We start from the raw sequence: 14139 nt of genomic DNA on the forward strand, positions 1-14139 counted from the left end.
ATGCAGATATCAAGGCACAGGCAGGTTCATACAGGTGCAAGTTGTCCTTCAAATAACCATGCCCCCAAACAATTTAAAGACTTTAAAGGCCAAGACTGGCACTTTGAATTGGGTTTGGAAACACACTGGTAGCCAGTGCAGAATGCTTGCAGTGTGCCTAGACTGCCTAGCCCCACAATCACAGAACTGGCCACATTCCGTATCAGCTGAAGTTTATGGGCCCCTTATAATGAATTAGCATAATTTACAGTATTTGGTGAACCCCCTCCCTCCTTATTTTAAGCATGTCACAATCTTTCATATACAAAAATAGTTATCGTATCCTCTCCCCAGGTGTATGGTTCAACAGAGTAAAGGTGTCTTATCAGATGGATGCCGTAGGCAGGACTTCAAAGGTTTATTATCAAGAACCTCTGGTCTAGTGGGAGGTTCATGCTCTCAATTTCCCAGTTGTCTTCCTACCTGAGGATACTGGCAAGTGCTTGGAACCTATCCTAGTTAAGGAAAAGGTGTGAGTCAGCTTTGGATGTCCTGCCTGCAGGACTCAGCTGAGTTTGCACCATCTGCTGGATCATGCCCTGTGGAAAGGATAGATCCAAACCTCATGGGTAAGTGCACATTTTTATCTTTGTTATTTTGTTGGCATCAGAAGTATTAGATAAGCAACAAAATAATTTTGATGGGCACCTCTTTCATTTTATGATTATATCCCATTGATCATAGGAAGCAATGCCATTGAGTATCACAATCATTACATTACCAATGAATTATAAAAGAAAATAGGTTCACTGATTTTTGTTTGCTGTTTGGTGGCAGCCAGGAGCACCGAGGAATATTTACAAACCTTCTGAAATATTCACTGGTTCCTATGATAACTCACAGAAATTAGTTACAGATTTTTTTGCAAATAATTTAGAATATTTTACATGTTCTGATACAGTGATATTTAAAATCTAGATGAAAAAATAGATTTTTCAGGATACACACAACTCCACTGGAGAGCTGCATGTGTGCACTGATACACATTTTTGGAATTGTTGTGCATGAGTTATTAGTGATTCATTTAAAAATCTCCTTACTTTTGTTTTTGCATATTTACAATCTGTTCAGACCAATTACTAGTGTTCTGGATCACCGCATTTTTGTGCATTTGTCTCTCCGTGATATTAATCATTGTATGTATGTGCGATTTTAATGTCTTTGATACTGTGGAAGACATTCCTGTCCAGGTAAATTTGAAAAGTCATTATTTTTTTCCCTAGTACTCAGTATAGTGCTAGAAATGCAACTTTCCAAAGTTGTTTTTATAATGAGAAAAAAATAACCTATTGTAAAAGTGCTGATGAGCAATAATATTTAATGTTTTTCCTCTTTTCCCTCTTCCTCATGGTACTCCAGAAATTTATGATGAAGGTAAGCTTGAAAACTGTTGTTTAATTAATTTATCTCTTCTCGACCAAGAACAGTTCAGAAGAGATACAAAACTCTGTATCACAGTAAAAGTCAATTAAATAGTCAATTAAAAAAATATCTTAACCAGACAGTTGTAAAAAGCCAATTGGTTAAATAGTCTTTCTACAACATACTGAACATCCAGCATTCACAAAGAAGGAAATTTGTAAGAAGATTTATACTTCTCTCCCTGGCCAAAGATGGTTATACAGTGGCTAAGGATCAGATTTAATAATTATTCATATTATAGTAAAATTATGAAATTTGGCTCCTTGGAATACATGGAACCTGACTATAATGTCTGTAAAATTCTGTAATGCATTTGAGGTACTAAACTGTATCAAATGCCACTGGATACTTTACAAAAGTTTTCGGGATTTTTTTCTGTACCTCAACTTTGTCATAACTTTCCTCATTCTGTTGTTAAGCTTCAGTATTCATGCCTTTTAGTGGTTTACTTTTTTCACAAAAAATCTGAGGGTTTGCCTTTTCAATATGCGGTAAACCATATAAGTTTTCTAGTTTTTAACAGGGTTTATTAAACTGCTATCTGTTACTGTGTTGTGTGAGATGTTGATTGGATCTTGGAGGATTAACTTCATTTTTGCTACGTCTGAGATGATTGCCTGGAGTGTTCTTTTCTAAATCCCATCCAGCTATTAGAAGTGCAGTGTTGTCAGTTAAGTTTATTTGTTTAATGTTTAATCATTATTTGTTTAATGCTTTTACAGTATTTTGCTGTATAAGCAGCATTTTATTTTTTATTTTTTTGTATAATGTCCTTAAAATCATTGCACTTCCAACAGTCAGTTTACCTAGGTTTGAGACAGGGCATTCTTGGGACTCAGCTATACAGCTGCAAATAAAACATTTTAAGTGTGTTTTAAGGGCAATATACAAGGTGACACTAGATGGCAATGGTGAGCCTTATGGAAAATTCAATGTATTTTTAAAAAGGCTTTTAAAACAAAGCATTTTCAGAACAGTTTTTATATGTGTCTAGACTCCACCCTGTGGCAATTCAGCACATATCTAGCAGTAGCTGACAGTGTGGTGGGGCTGTGCTGTTCACCAGACCCCTCTGGCTATGTTCTGCTGTGTACTGAGAGTGAGGGGTGAGGCAGTGGTGAGGCCAACTCAGTGCCAGCATCCTGGTGGAGCCAGTTTGGCACTTAAGCTGGCACATTTGCACTGCTGGTGGTTTGCGGTCTCTGTCCCACTATGCAGCAGTGATGCAGCCAGAGGGAGTGTTCTGTTTGCGACTGGTTTCTAAGATGAAGATTAATTTGTAGCCAATATACAATTTAGGCAAATTAAATACAAATGTATTCAAAATCGGCATGTTCCCTGTGATGCTACTTCTGGAAGTGAATACCTGTCAGATGCAGGTCAGCACACAAGACGCAGAGTTCAGCAGTGCAGGATTCTTTTTTCTCTCAATAAAATGGCATACAGCTCAGCAGTACCTCCCATCAGGACTGATGGTGCCTGCCTTCTGCTTCCTCTAGGTCTCTGTTTCCCACGCCTCAAACTATATCGGGCACCTGTAATCTCTGTTTTGCCCTATGCTTCACCCTACGTGTCCTTGGAGTCAAGCGGGGAGGCAAGCTTGTCACAGGAGGAGGGCAGACTCCTGGGATTCTCCTGCAGCCTCTTGCCCCCCTCCTCTTCTTCAGCCTCTGAGCTGCTCCTTGTCTGAGTTGCTCCCTGTCACAGGCTCTCCTTGCTCACTAAAGCCTGTTGCTTCTTCAGCACCCAACCTTTCCTCCCTACATTCTCCCCCAATCTCTCCTTGGTGTCCCACCACCAATCCTTGGGCTCTGAGCCTTTCTCTTTTGGGGGTTCCCCAGCTGGTACCTCCCACCACTGCTTGTCATCTAGTCAGCCCTCTTTGTAGCTCAGTGATGCAGTGTAGAGGACCCATTCCCTCTCTACCTATCGATTGTGTGTGCATGCACACACATGCACACTTGTTTATCTCTTCTCGTTGAGCATGTGTGCTTGCCTGCCTGCGTGTGTGTGTTGAATGTGTGTGTGTGTGTGCATGTGAGCGGAGTGTATTGGCCATGCCTTCTGCTGACATGCAGATTATGGAGTGGTGGTCAACTCATTGTGGCCCTTGGGCCGAGGAAAATTAACCAGACCTGATTTACTGCATTATGAAGGAGACTTTGACCAAGGCTTCTCCACAAAATCTTAGCAGACATGAAAAATTCTGTTCAGAGTGTTAGTCCTGGCAATATGGGTGCTCAGATTATATCAAACTTTGTAGGACAAAATCAGCACTGACTAATAATACCTTTGAAAGATTTTATGATTTTTCTCTCAGTCCAGCCTCTCTGGATATTTCACCTCCAGGTGTTCTTGTTATGGACCTGTCTCTTGTACCATACACATGAATGGCACTAAATGAATAGATAATCAGTTTGTTACTTGCATAGTGCCCTACAGGTACATGCTGCTTGAAAAAGAATGAAGAGCAAGTCTGTACCCTGAGGGTCTTACTATTTAGATAACAAATATAGGGGAGACATCATAGCAAGAAGTAAATGAAGGCAAGGGGTAGACAAGGGAATAATATATTGTTTTTTCAGCTATATGTATTTAGTCTTAGTTGCTGGAGGGCATGGGGACAAGAAAGTTGTTCCAAAGACTTCATGAAAAGGGTTTGTTTTGAAGAAGGATTTGAAGTCAGCAAGAGAAGTGACATCATGAAGCTGATATGGGAAGCAGACACTAAGTGCCTTTGAGGGTCCCTTCTGCAATCTCTGTTCAAGAGCGAATATAGTTAATGCAGGAAAGAAAGTGGATGAGAGTTCTTTTAAAATCACATGTTTTATAAACCTTCCATTGTATGTTTTACAATTGCTCACATGATTGCCCCCCCCATTAAGCCCAATACTGTACTTTTTTATTTTTTGCAAGTGATGGAAAAGAGCAGTTGATGATAGAAATACTGTCTCAGCAGCAAAGATAAATATTTATATTTTATATTCAAGGCTACACTGTCAGTATCAATGCAGGAATGTATTACCAATTTATTGAGGAATTGCTGATTTTTTTTTTTTAAATGCATACATGCTAAGCTATCTGTTGCTCGGAAAGTAGACCATAAATTTTGTGTTGAATATGTTAATCAAGATACCCGATTTATCATCTTCAGTATGCTTCTAGCTATATGTTCAGTCATTCGCCAGCAAATCAATAGCTTTAAAATCAGGAGCATTTATCATCGTGTTGCCATAAATGATTGTGAGATGATTATCAATGAATTCAGTCTCTGGAATAGAGGCTATAAAATATCCCCTTATTAATGAAATGTATGCAGGCATCTTATTTAGATGATTTATTCAAGGCCTCTCTTGCCTTTATTTTGCTTGCATGAGCTACAGCTACAAAGCAATTCCCCCCTCTTCCTCTTCCCTCACCTGGTTTTGCATGTATAGTTGATGGTGACAGATTCCATATACATTCTAGCTTTTGCACTGTCGGTCACCCACTGTTGAGAGTTCCATCTCCTATTAAATGTTATCTTAGCAGAGAGAACAAGTCTGTTTATCACCAACTTTTTAAGTATCCTGAATCCTGATGCTTAGTGCAAAATTGCTTTAAATTATTGCCCCCTGTGTTGAATTATTTTACTTGAGATGGTTGTGTGTTTATACTATATGTATGGGGTGGACATTCTATGGCATGCACTGATAGGATTCTGGAATATTTTTTTTCCATGTTAGGTAAGAGATGTTCAGCAAATTCCAAGGCTAGGCCATTTCATTGTAAAAGTACATTGCCTTTGTGGGCTTATTGCAGAGATAATAAAATATTGCTGAAATGAGGTTCCCATAAGTTTTTTTTTTTAAGTTACTAGCACTCTCCTAAATGTGACTACCCCTAAACATTTCATGAATCTAGGTTTGGCCTCATTGAGAGGAAGTATTTCAATATGAGTAGGAAAATTAGAGTAGCCCTAAACGTTTTTAAGAAAAAAAGCACTGGCCATGCGCAATACAAAACCCGAGGGTAGGGGAAATGAAAAATAGGTGTTTGACCCTTGGCTTTCAACACAATGAACTACAGTCCAGTGGACTGCATAGGCATTCCGGTTGCACAAATGGTAATGGAATAGCGTAGTGGAACACTGCCCAGGTTATGGAAGAGCAGCTGCTTCAGAAGTCCATCTTGCATCAAAAATTGTTACATATTCTAGCCTACCAGAAGGGGTGGAATGGTTGTGCTACAATTTAGTAAGAACACAGAGTGGCAAGGAGGTCTCTTGCCTAACAGGCTTTGCTGTTGTCTATTATTTTCTGGCAATTATATTTACATCTTAATACACACACACACACACACACACACACACACACACACACACACACACACCCTACCTCTGTCTGTCTGTCTGTCTGTCTGTCTATCTGTCTATCTATCTGTCATCTATCTTACAATCTAAATCTAAGAAAACTTATATTGAATGCTTGATAAATCTATTTCTCTTTTTACAAGTCATTTGCTGTAAGTTGTAGAGCATGTGTTTTGCATGGAGAAGATCCCAGCTTCAACACTTATTGTCTCCAGGTGTGGCTGGGATGACCTCTGTCTGAAACCCTGGGAGCTGCTGCCAGTCAGTGTAGGGAATATTCAGCTACACAGACCAATGCTATGATTTGGTATAAGGCAACATCCTATGTTTGTGTGTTCCTAACACACACACTACTATTTTTACCCCTCACAATAGGGGCAGTGGGCGAATCAAGATTTCCTTATAATAGAAAAGAACAATTTCATGCCAACATGCTAATGAATCCCTCTTATTCATGCAGACTGCTCAAGGTGGTGGCCATCGAACGCTCCTCTATGGACATGCAATATTGCTGCGCCATTCATACAGTGGTATGGTATGTATGCTGATGTTAACGTCTTCTTTTGAGGCATCAAAATTAGCGGGCTGCAGTTGATGGTTGATGGGGGAAACTGTATGTAATTGTCATAGAGATTATACTCTGTATGTGTGGTAGCAGGGAATTCTGTGGCTATTCCTTTCCAGTGCAATTATCAGTGTTGGCTATAATGCCCCCTGCATTATGGAATGCATTCCCAGAGGAGGTGAGGCAGATATCAACTGTGTATGAATTTCAGCATGCTGTGAAGATATTTTCATTTCAACAAGCATCCTGTGAATGCTGGTATTTTTGATAGTCAGTTTTTTTTTGATAGTCAACTATTTTAGGTATGATACAGGTCCTGTATTTTATTTTGTTGTAAATCATGTAGAGATACGTGATTGTAGGCTATTGATAAATATTTTACCTGCACAAATGAAATCCTGAAGAATTGAATCCAATAGATTATCACAGTTGTTACCAATTCACTTTCAGTAATAGTTTCATTGTTGTAAACTACATGGACATTTTTTAATGAAATAGTGGTATACATATTTTATTTTATTTTTGTAAATAAAAATAACAAATACAAAGGATGAGATTCACCTGACGAACCCTATCGGTGGAAGCCATGCACAAGGTCTTCCACTTTTGCAGTGGGGTTGTTCCCTTGGTGTGCTCCCAAAATTAACTCTGGGGTGAGGGAACGGGATGGGGGGATAATTTTATTTGGCAAGCTAATGTGCTTGTGCAGACGGAACATTTGTAATAGTATGGTATCGGATTTCACTGCTACCGTTTATTTCTTTTGAATCTATTATACTTCATCTGTAGTCTATACTCAACCTTAGAAATTTGGGGATGCATGGGTAACATCTCTGATATTTATATGCTGCTTTTCAGGCAGGCAAACATTAAAAATGTTAAAAACAGTAAGCATCAATTAAGATGGTTGAAGAAAAACAGCAAGGCAAGCTGCATGCTCCTCCCCTCAGTGCAAGGTGGTTCTTAGGTAGCCCTAGGAGGAAGAGAGAGAGGTCACCTCAGTTGGAACACTTTGAGCAAGATGATGGACCAACTCTATTCTTAATGCCAGCCTCTATCTCCCTTTTTTGTAATGTGTAATGTTGTTGCCTTATTTTATTTAACAAGTTGACACTGTGAAAGTAAGCATTTGCATTTTCCTTTAAACTGGAGTTTACAAGGGTTTCCCTCAGAATGCAGCATGTTCCCTTCCTTCAGGAAAAAGCAATGTCTTCTCACATTTGGGCTTCTTTCTTGCAGCATTCTCTCTCCTACTTTCTCCTGCTTTCAGGCTTTGTGGTTTTGCTATGTCTCTCACATATAGCTGTTGTTATTCACACACAGCAGCCTTGAGTTCTGAGTCTATCTCTCTGTTTATGCTGGCACTCTATATGTAAAAACGTCCCCTTAGAATAGCCCTTGCTCCCTTCTGGCAAGCCCCTATCTACAGCTGCTCCATCTCCCTCACAGTATTATATAGCAAAGTAATTATATGTCTAAATTGAATAAGGAGCATAAAACTAGTTTTTCTTTTCCTTCTTTCTTAGTACCTGTGTTGTCTCTCCACCTCAAGAACATCAATGGACAAACTGGCATTTGATGTAGGCTTGCAAGAAGATACCACAGGTAAATAAATTCTTTGCAAAAAACTGCACATTCTTTTATATGGCAGCAAGTTGAAATAGGTTTAAATTTCCAACAGAAACTTACAGTATTATACAACTAACAGCATTTGTTTGTATGTTCCAATAGACTTTAGAATATTCTATGTTCCCCTTTTTTTTACCTCACAAATGCCTAGTTCCTTTCCTGTTAAAAATATATGTGAACATACAAACACTGTAAGTTATTTATTATTTGGAATCCCTAGTGAATCTTTCAACTGAGACTGGTTTTGACTTTCTTCTGTTCAGATAGTGTTCTGCTTGCAATTTTAAAGCTAATTCATTCAATATTTTATAGGGCAGTGGAGACCATCTCTCCAAGGTGAATTTAGTTGCATGTTTCTTATTATCAGCTTTGTGAGAATGCATATTTTAAAAGACTATATCCATTCTACAGAATAGGAGAATGTGTGCCTATCACAGTTTGATTTTAACAGCAACATTTCTAGAACTATTCATTTAACACTCTTATTTAACACTCACAGTGTGGCACTTGCTATTTTTTGCTTTGCAGACTCTTATTTTGTTGACAGGAGATGTGGAATCATTTGATTATATGCAGATATCACACTTCTGCAATCTTTAAATGGTGCGGACTACCACCAAGTGTAGAATAGAAGTCCCATCCTAACCATTTCATAGAGCTGGTTCCATATTCCGTATTCTCAAAAATACAATTTTAAAAGGAGGTCAGAGACAAAAATTAATTGTTAATGTAACAGCTGAAAATTAACTGTGGAGGAGCAATGGAGTCTTTAATATGAATTTTTCTCAGGGTATGATCTAAAGGTGCAGTAGACCAACACCTTGCTGAAGCTGAGCAGGTCTGCATCTGGTCAGTGCCTGGATTGATCATTACCTGGGAACCATGTTTATACTGCCTTGGATTCCATGATGGAAAAAGGCAGGATACAAATGTACTTAAATAAGTAAAACTGTCAGCAGGCTAGTCATTTATTTTTGGGGAGCTATTGAAGTAAAATAATATTTATTAGTACAAAATTGTGATCCCTTGTTCATTCTTCAGCAAAGTATGTCCAAATCATGACAAGTCACTTCATCCCAAAACCACAGTTAGATGCAAAAATAGAAACAATGTATATCAAGGTGCTTTATACATTTTTCTGCCCATCTTTTCCATTAATCGCTGGTAATGTAGGTGAGGCATGCTGGTGGACAATACACCCTGCTTCCAAACAGCGTTCTGAAGGAGAGAAAGTACGTGTTGGGGATGATCTCATCCTAGTTAGTGTCTCATCAGAAAGGTACTTGGTAAGTGAAGTATGTTTTGAGTATAATAACTGCATGGTACTTAACAAAGCTTAGTGAGATAGACTCACTAATTAGACTCATGGTCTAATTTTTAGACCATGTTTCTGATGTGGCATTGGATCTGAAAGTCAGTACATACATGTTTAATGTTTTATAGTGTTTTTGTATATGCTGGAAGCCACCCAGTGGCTGGGGCAACCCAGCCAGATGGGAGGAGTACAAATAATCAAAATTATTATTATGACGTATTAGTCATTGACCTGGTTCATATGGCATGAAAATGTATGGGCTGTTATCAAGGAGCTCACTATCGTGACATATACAGAAACAGTTCTGGTCACAGATACTGTGGAGATGAAAAAGGTCCATAAAAGTCCAACAAAATGATCAAGGAGATGAAAAACTCCCTTATAGAGAAAGGCTACAACATGTGTGGTGCAGAGCAAGTAGAAGTTCTTCACCCTCTCTCATAACACTAGAACTCGTGAAGATCCAATGAAGCTGAATGTTGAAAGATTCAAGACAGACAAAAGAAAGTACTTCTTCATAAACCACATAGTTAAACTATGGAATTCACTTTAACAGTGTATAGTGGTTACCACCAATTTGGGTGATTTTAAAAGAAGATTAGGCAAATTCATGAAGATTCAGGTTATCAACAGCTGCTGGTCATCATTGCTGTGTTCTGCCTTCAATGTTTGAGGTGGTATATGTCTAAAATGTTGGTTTCTGCTTCCTTCACTGAGCAGCGAAGTGCTTGTCACAAGACAATGTTTACATTCCACAGTCAAGTGCTGTTGGGTTTTCTCACGGGAAAGGAGACTGGATGTGACGTACACTGGTTTCCTGTTTTCACTGTTCTTTGCAGTTCAGTGTTTGATTCTCTCCGTGCTTTAGAGGAGAGAGGATGCCTTTCTCTGCTCCGGCAGAGGGAAAATGTTTTTCTGTAAATTACCAGCTTTGAAGTGTAAATAAAGTAATATAGAGCATGTTGGCACGTACTTTTCATCATTCCGCTGTGCACTGGACACTGCTTATCTCCAACATTTGGTTATGGGCCCAGAAAAACGCAGTGTTTTGAGAATGGACTCCAGAAGTCGGGCTCCTGGCAAAGGAACAAAGGAGCAAAGAATTGGAGTGCCGGCAAAGGATCGGAATGCAGAGGGCCGGATCGGACGATATCTCTGCGCGTCAAGATGATTGATGAGGTATGTGCTACAGCTCCGGGCAGCCTGCCAGCTTCTAAATTAATGGCTTTATGGCTGGACTTTGAACTTTTATAGCCGGTTTTGCCGTGGCACAGGCAAAAGGCTATTCTGGGGGAAGTCGAAAGTAAAGCAGCTGCAGCAGTGTCGCAGCATGAATTTAAGACAGCAGAGAGAACTTTCACTTTTGAACTTGCCTTTGGAATGAGGTTTTGCAGCAGCTGCAGATAAGCAGAGTGGCACAGGCTCACAGGCAGAGGCTGGAAATCGAAAGTACTTTTGAATTTGCTTTTGGATTGAAGCAGCTGTACACAGACGCAGCATGTATAAAGCAGCCTGATTTAAAGCAGCAGAGATGACGCAGAAGGCTAATGCCAAAGTCATGATGGCTAGCTGCAGAAGGCTGGATGAGGCAAGTGGGGAATTTGATGCCAATCAGCCAAATGCTCAACTCACAGTAGCCAGTGATACTGCCATGATTCAGAATGGAGCAGACCGCCAGGGTGCTAGCTGCATCAACAAGGGGGAGACTTCACAGACGTCATCCCATAGTGCAGTGGAACCACCAGATGGCGCCAAAGCTTTGAAGGCAGTGAAATGCTACACGTGTGGACGTCTAGGCCATATGAAGAGGGAATGCAGATATCCCAGGGCCAAGACAGAGCAGCGCAGCGAAAGCTCATCGCGTGGAAAAGGCCGAGGCAAAGGCAAAGGTCCGGTGTCCAGGACAACGCAGCACAAGGCAATGGTCTCACGCTTCACTCCAAAGGTTGCAGAGGTCCAGAAGACATCTAGATCTTTCTTCGTTGTTGATTCAGCGGCGACCCACCACATGTGCAACGATAAGCGACTGTTCGTGTCTTTTACACCGCAGGAAGGTGCGATTCACCAGGCGGATGACCACACAATTCCCAGTAAAGGCTACGGAACTGTTGTTCTTCACAGTTTGGACTTATCGATACAGGATGTGCTTTATGTGCCAGATGCCAAGCATAATCTGCTCAGCGTTGGACAGCTGAATGAGCGGAAAATTGACGTTTCCTTTAAGAACAAAAGGTGCATCATCACAAAGAAAAATGATTATGTATTGCATGCTGAATATGTTGATCGTTTGTATGTTTTGTATTTTGATGATGTTGTGCAGGATGACACTTGTTGCATTGCAGGTTCTAACAAAAGTTTGCATGCAGAATGTATTCACGATTTTCATCGAAAATTTGGTCATTTGCATTTTGAGGCAGTATCTAAAATGCCTGCCTTGGTTGAAGGTATGACTATTAAACCCTGCAGGTACCACATGAAGTGCAAGGCATGCGCAGCAAACAAGGTAAAAATGGCTGCGAAAGGTAAGGTGTCTAGTAGGCAAGCTACAGAACCATACCAGGTTGTTCATGCTGATTTGGTTGGACCACTAGCGCCCTCTTTGGGTGGAAACAGGTACTTCATGGTTCTCATTGATGCATTTTCCAGGTATATTTATGTGTACAATCTCAAGCAGAAATCAGAGGCTTTTCCAAGGTTCAAGGAATTCTGTGCTTGGTTGGGAAATGTGCATGGTAAGAAGGTAAAGACTCTTTTCAGTGATCGCGGGGGAGAATTCACTTCTCAGCAGTTTGAAGCTTTTCTGACTGAGAAAGGAATTCAACACGATTTGTCTAGTCCTCGCTCGCCATGGCAGAATGGACTTGCGGAACGAGCAAATCAGACATTGCTTCAAGGGTTAAAAACCTTGCTGCATGATGCCAATCTTCCAGAGAGTTATTGGGCCGAAGCTCTCTCATGTTTCACTTACAGTTATAATCGCAGGTTATCTTCAGCGATTGGTTGTACCCCCTATGAGAAGATGTTTGGCAAGAAGCCATACATCAAACACATGAAGATTTTTGGTTCTGACATGTGGGTTCACTCACCACAAAACTCCAAGTTAGACAAGCGTGGATTGCATGGTATCTTTCTAGGTTATCAGAAAGGGTCTTACAGAATAATGATGACTGACTCTAAGACAATTAAGCTCACAAGAAGTGTTGAGTACAATGCCAAGTGGGGGGAGAATGTGGGAATCTTCCAATGTTATCCTGATGACAGTGATGAAACTGAGGATAGTCAAAAGCAACCGCAACAACCCACACCCACTGATGAAGGTTCTGATTCTGAGTCTGAAACTGAATCGGGTGATTCAGAGGATTTCAAGAGTGCGAAAGCCTCTATGCGACCCTCTGAAAGCTCTGATCAAGAATTGGAGGAACCATTGTTCACAATAGGTCACTTTTCTCCTAAGAAGGAAGAGGAGAGTGTTGAAGACTTAAGGCTAATTCGTAGGTCACAGAGAGCCACAAAAGGCAGACCTCCAAAGAGATTTGCTGATGAGTTTGCCAAGATAGCAGTAACAGCTGTTAAAAGCTCCAAGAAGGTGTTTGAACCTTCAAGTTTCCAAGAAATCCAGGATTTGGATTCAAAGGAAGCTGAGCCATGGTTAAATGCCATGAAGGCTGAGCTTGATTCCTTGGAAAGGAACAAAACATGGGACCTTGTTCCAGTAGTTCCAGGAATGAAACTGCTTGGAAGCAAATGGGTCTTCAAAGCGAAGACAGATCAAAATGGCAAGATAGTCAGACACAAAGCCAGATTGGTAGCCAGAGGTTTTGCACAGGTACCAGGTGAAGACTATCACGAGACCTACTCACCCACCGTGAGGTATGAGAGCATTAGGCTTATGCTCAAGCTAGCTGCAGAGGAGAATCTACACATTAGTCACCATGATGTGAATACAGCTTTTCTGTACGGATCTCTAGATGAATCACTTTATATGCTTCCACCTGATGGCATACAGGTAAAACAGGGATTTGTTTGTGCTCTGAAGAAGTCCCTTTATGGTCTCAAACAAAGTGCACGGTGTTGGCACACAAAACTCACTGAAGTATTGTTTTCTCTAGGTTTTAAGCAAGGGAAAGCTGATCCATGTGTATTTGTCAAAGAGGAGGGGCAAAAGAAACTGTATTGTTTGTTTTATGTTGATGATCTTTTATTCTTTTGGAAGGATGTCACAATGTACAATAATGCCCTAGCTCAATTGAAAGAGCACTTTGACATGAAAGATCTTGGTGAGGTAAACAACTACCTATCTCTGGAAATAGAGAGAGATCAAGATGGTAACATTCTAGTACACCAGTCACGGAAAATTGCTGATGTGTTAAGCAAATTAAACCTGATGGATGCTAACCCTGTAGACACACCGATGACAACAGGTTATCAGGTAGATGACACTGAAGAAGCATTTTCTGATACTACACTGTACAGAAGTGTGCTAGGCAAGCTAAACTTCATTGCCAGATGTTCAAGACCTGACATTGCTGTTAGCTGTAATTTGCTAAGCAGACAAGTCAACAATCCTACTGTTAAGGATTGGAAAGCTCTGAAACGCATAGCGCGGTATTTGAAAGGCACTATGCATTACAGACTGAGATTTAACAATCAGAAGTCTGGTGGTCTTGAGATATTTGCAGATGCAAGTTTTGGAAGTGACACTACAGACAGGAAAAGTACGTCTGGAGTTTGCTATAAGTACAATCAGGGTCTATTTGATTGGTCATGCAAGAAGCAAACAAAAGTTAGCTTAAGTACTTGTGAAGCAGAACTGAATGC

The 14139-nt window shown here is 40.3% G+C and overlaps 1 protein-coding gene across 14 annotated transcripts in view; it reads left to right on the forward strand.

The window, feature by feature from the left end:
* RYR2 (ryanodine receptor 2) overlaps positions 1-14139 on the forward strand; it is a 249060-nt gene that overhangs the window by 58176 nt on the left and 176745 nt on the right. For 5 of the 14 annotated variants that reach the window (XM_083731896.1, XM_083731887.1, XM_083731888.1 and 2 more), the window contains 3 exons: positions 6273-6347; positions 7904-7982; positions 9180-9292. In XM_083731896.1, the coding sequence (XP_083588022.1) occupies positions 6273-6347; positions 7904-7982; positions 9180-9292 (267 nt within the window). Of the gene's footprint in view, positions 1-1398; positions 1414-6272; positions 6348-7903; positions 7983-8318; positions 8343-9179; positions 9293-14139 lie in introns of all 14 variants that reach the window. The other 9 variants (XM_083731885.1, XM_083731893.1, XM_083731891.1 and 6 more) reach the window with 3 other exon arrangements.

This window comes from Podarcis gaigeae (genome assembly GCF_964106915.1).
Source record: "Podarcis gaigeae genome assembly, chromosome: 3".
Classification (NCBI taxonomy): domain Eukaryota; kingdom Metazoa; phylum Chordata; class Lepidosauria; order Squamata; family Lacertidae; genus Podarcis; species Podarcis gaigeae.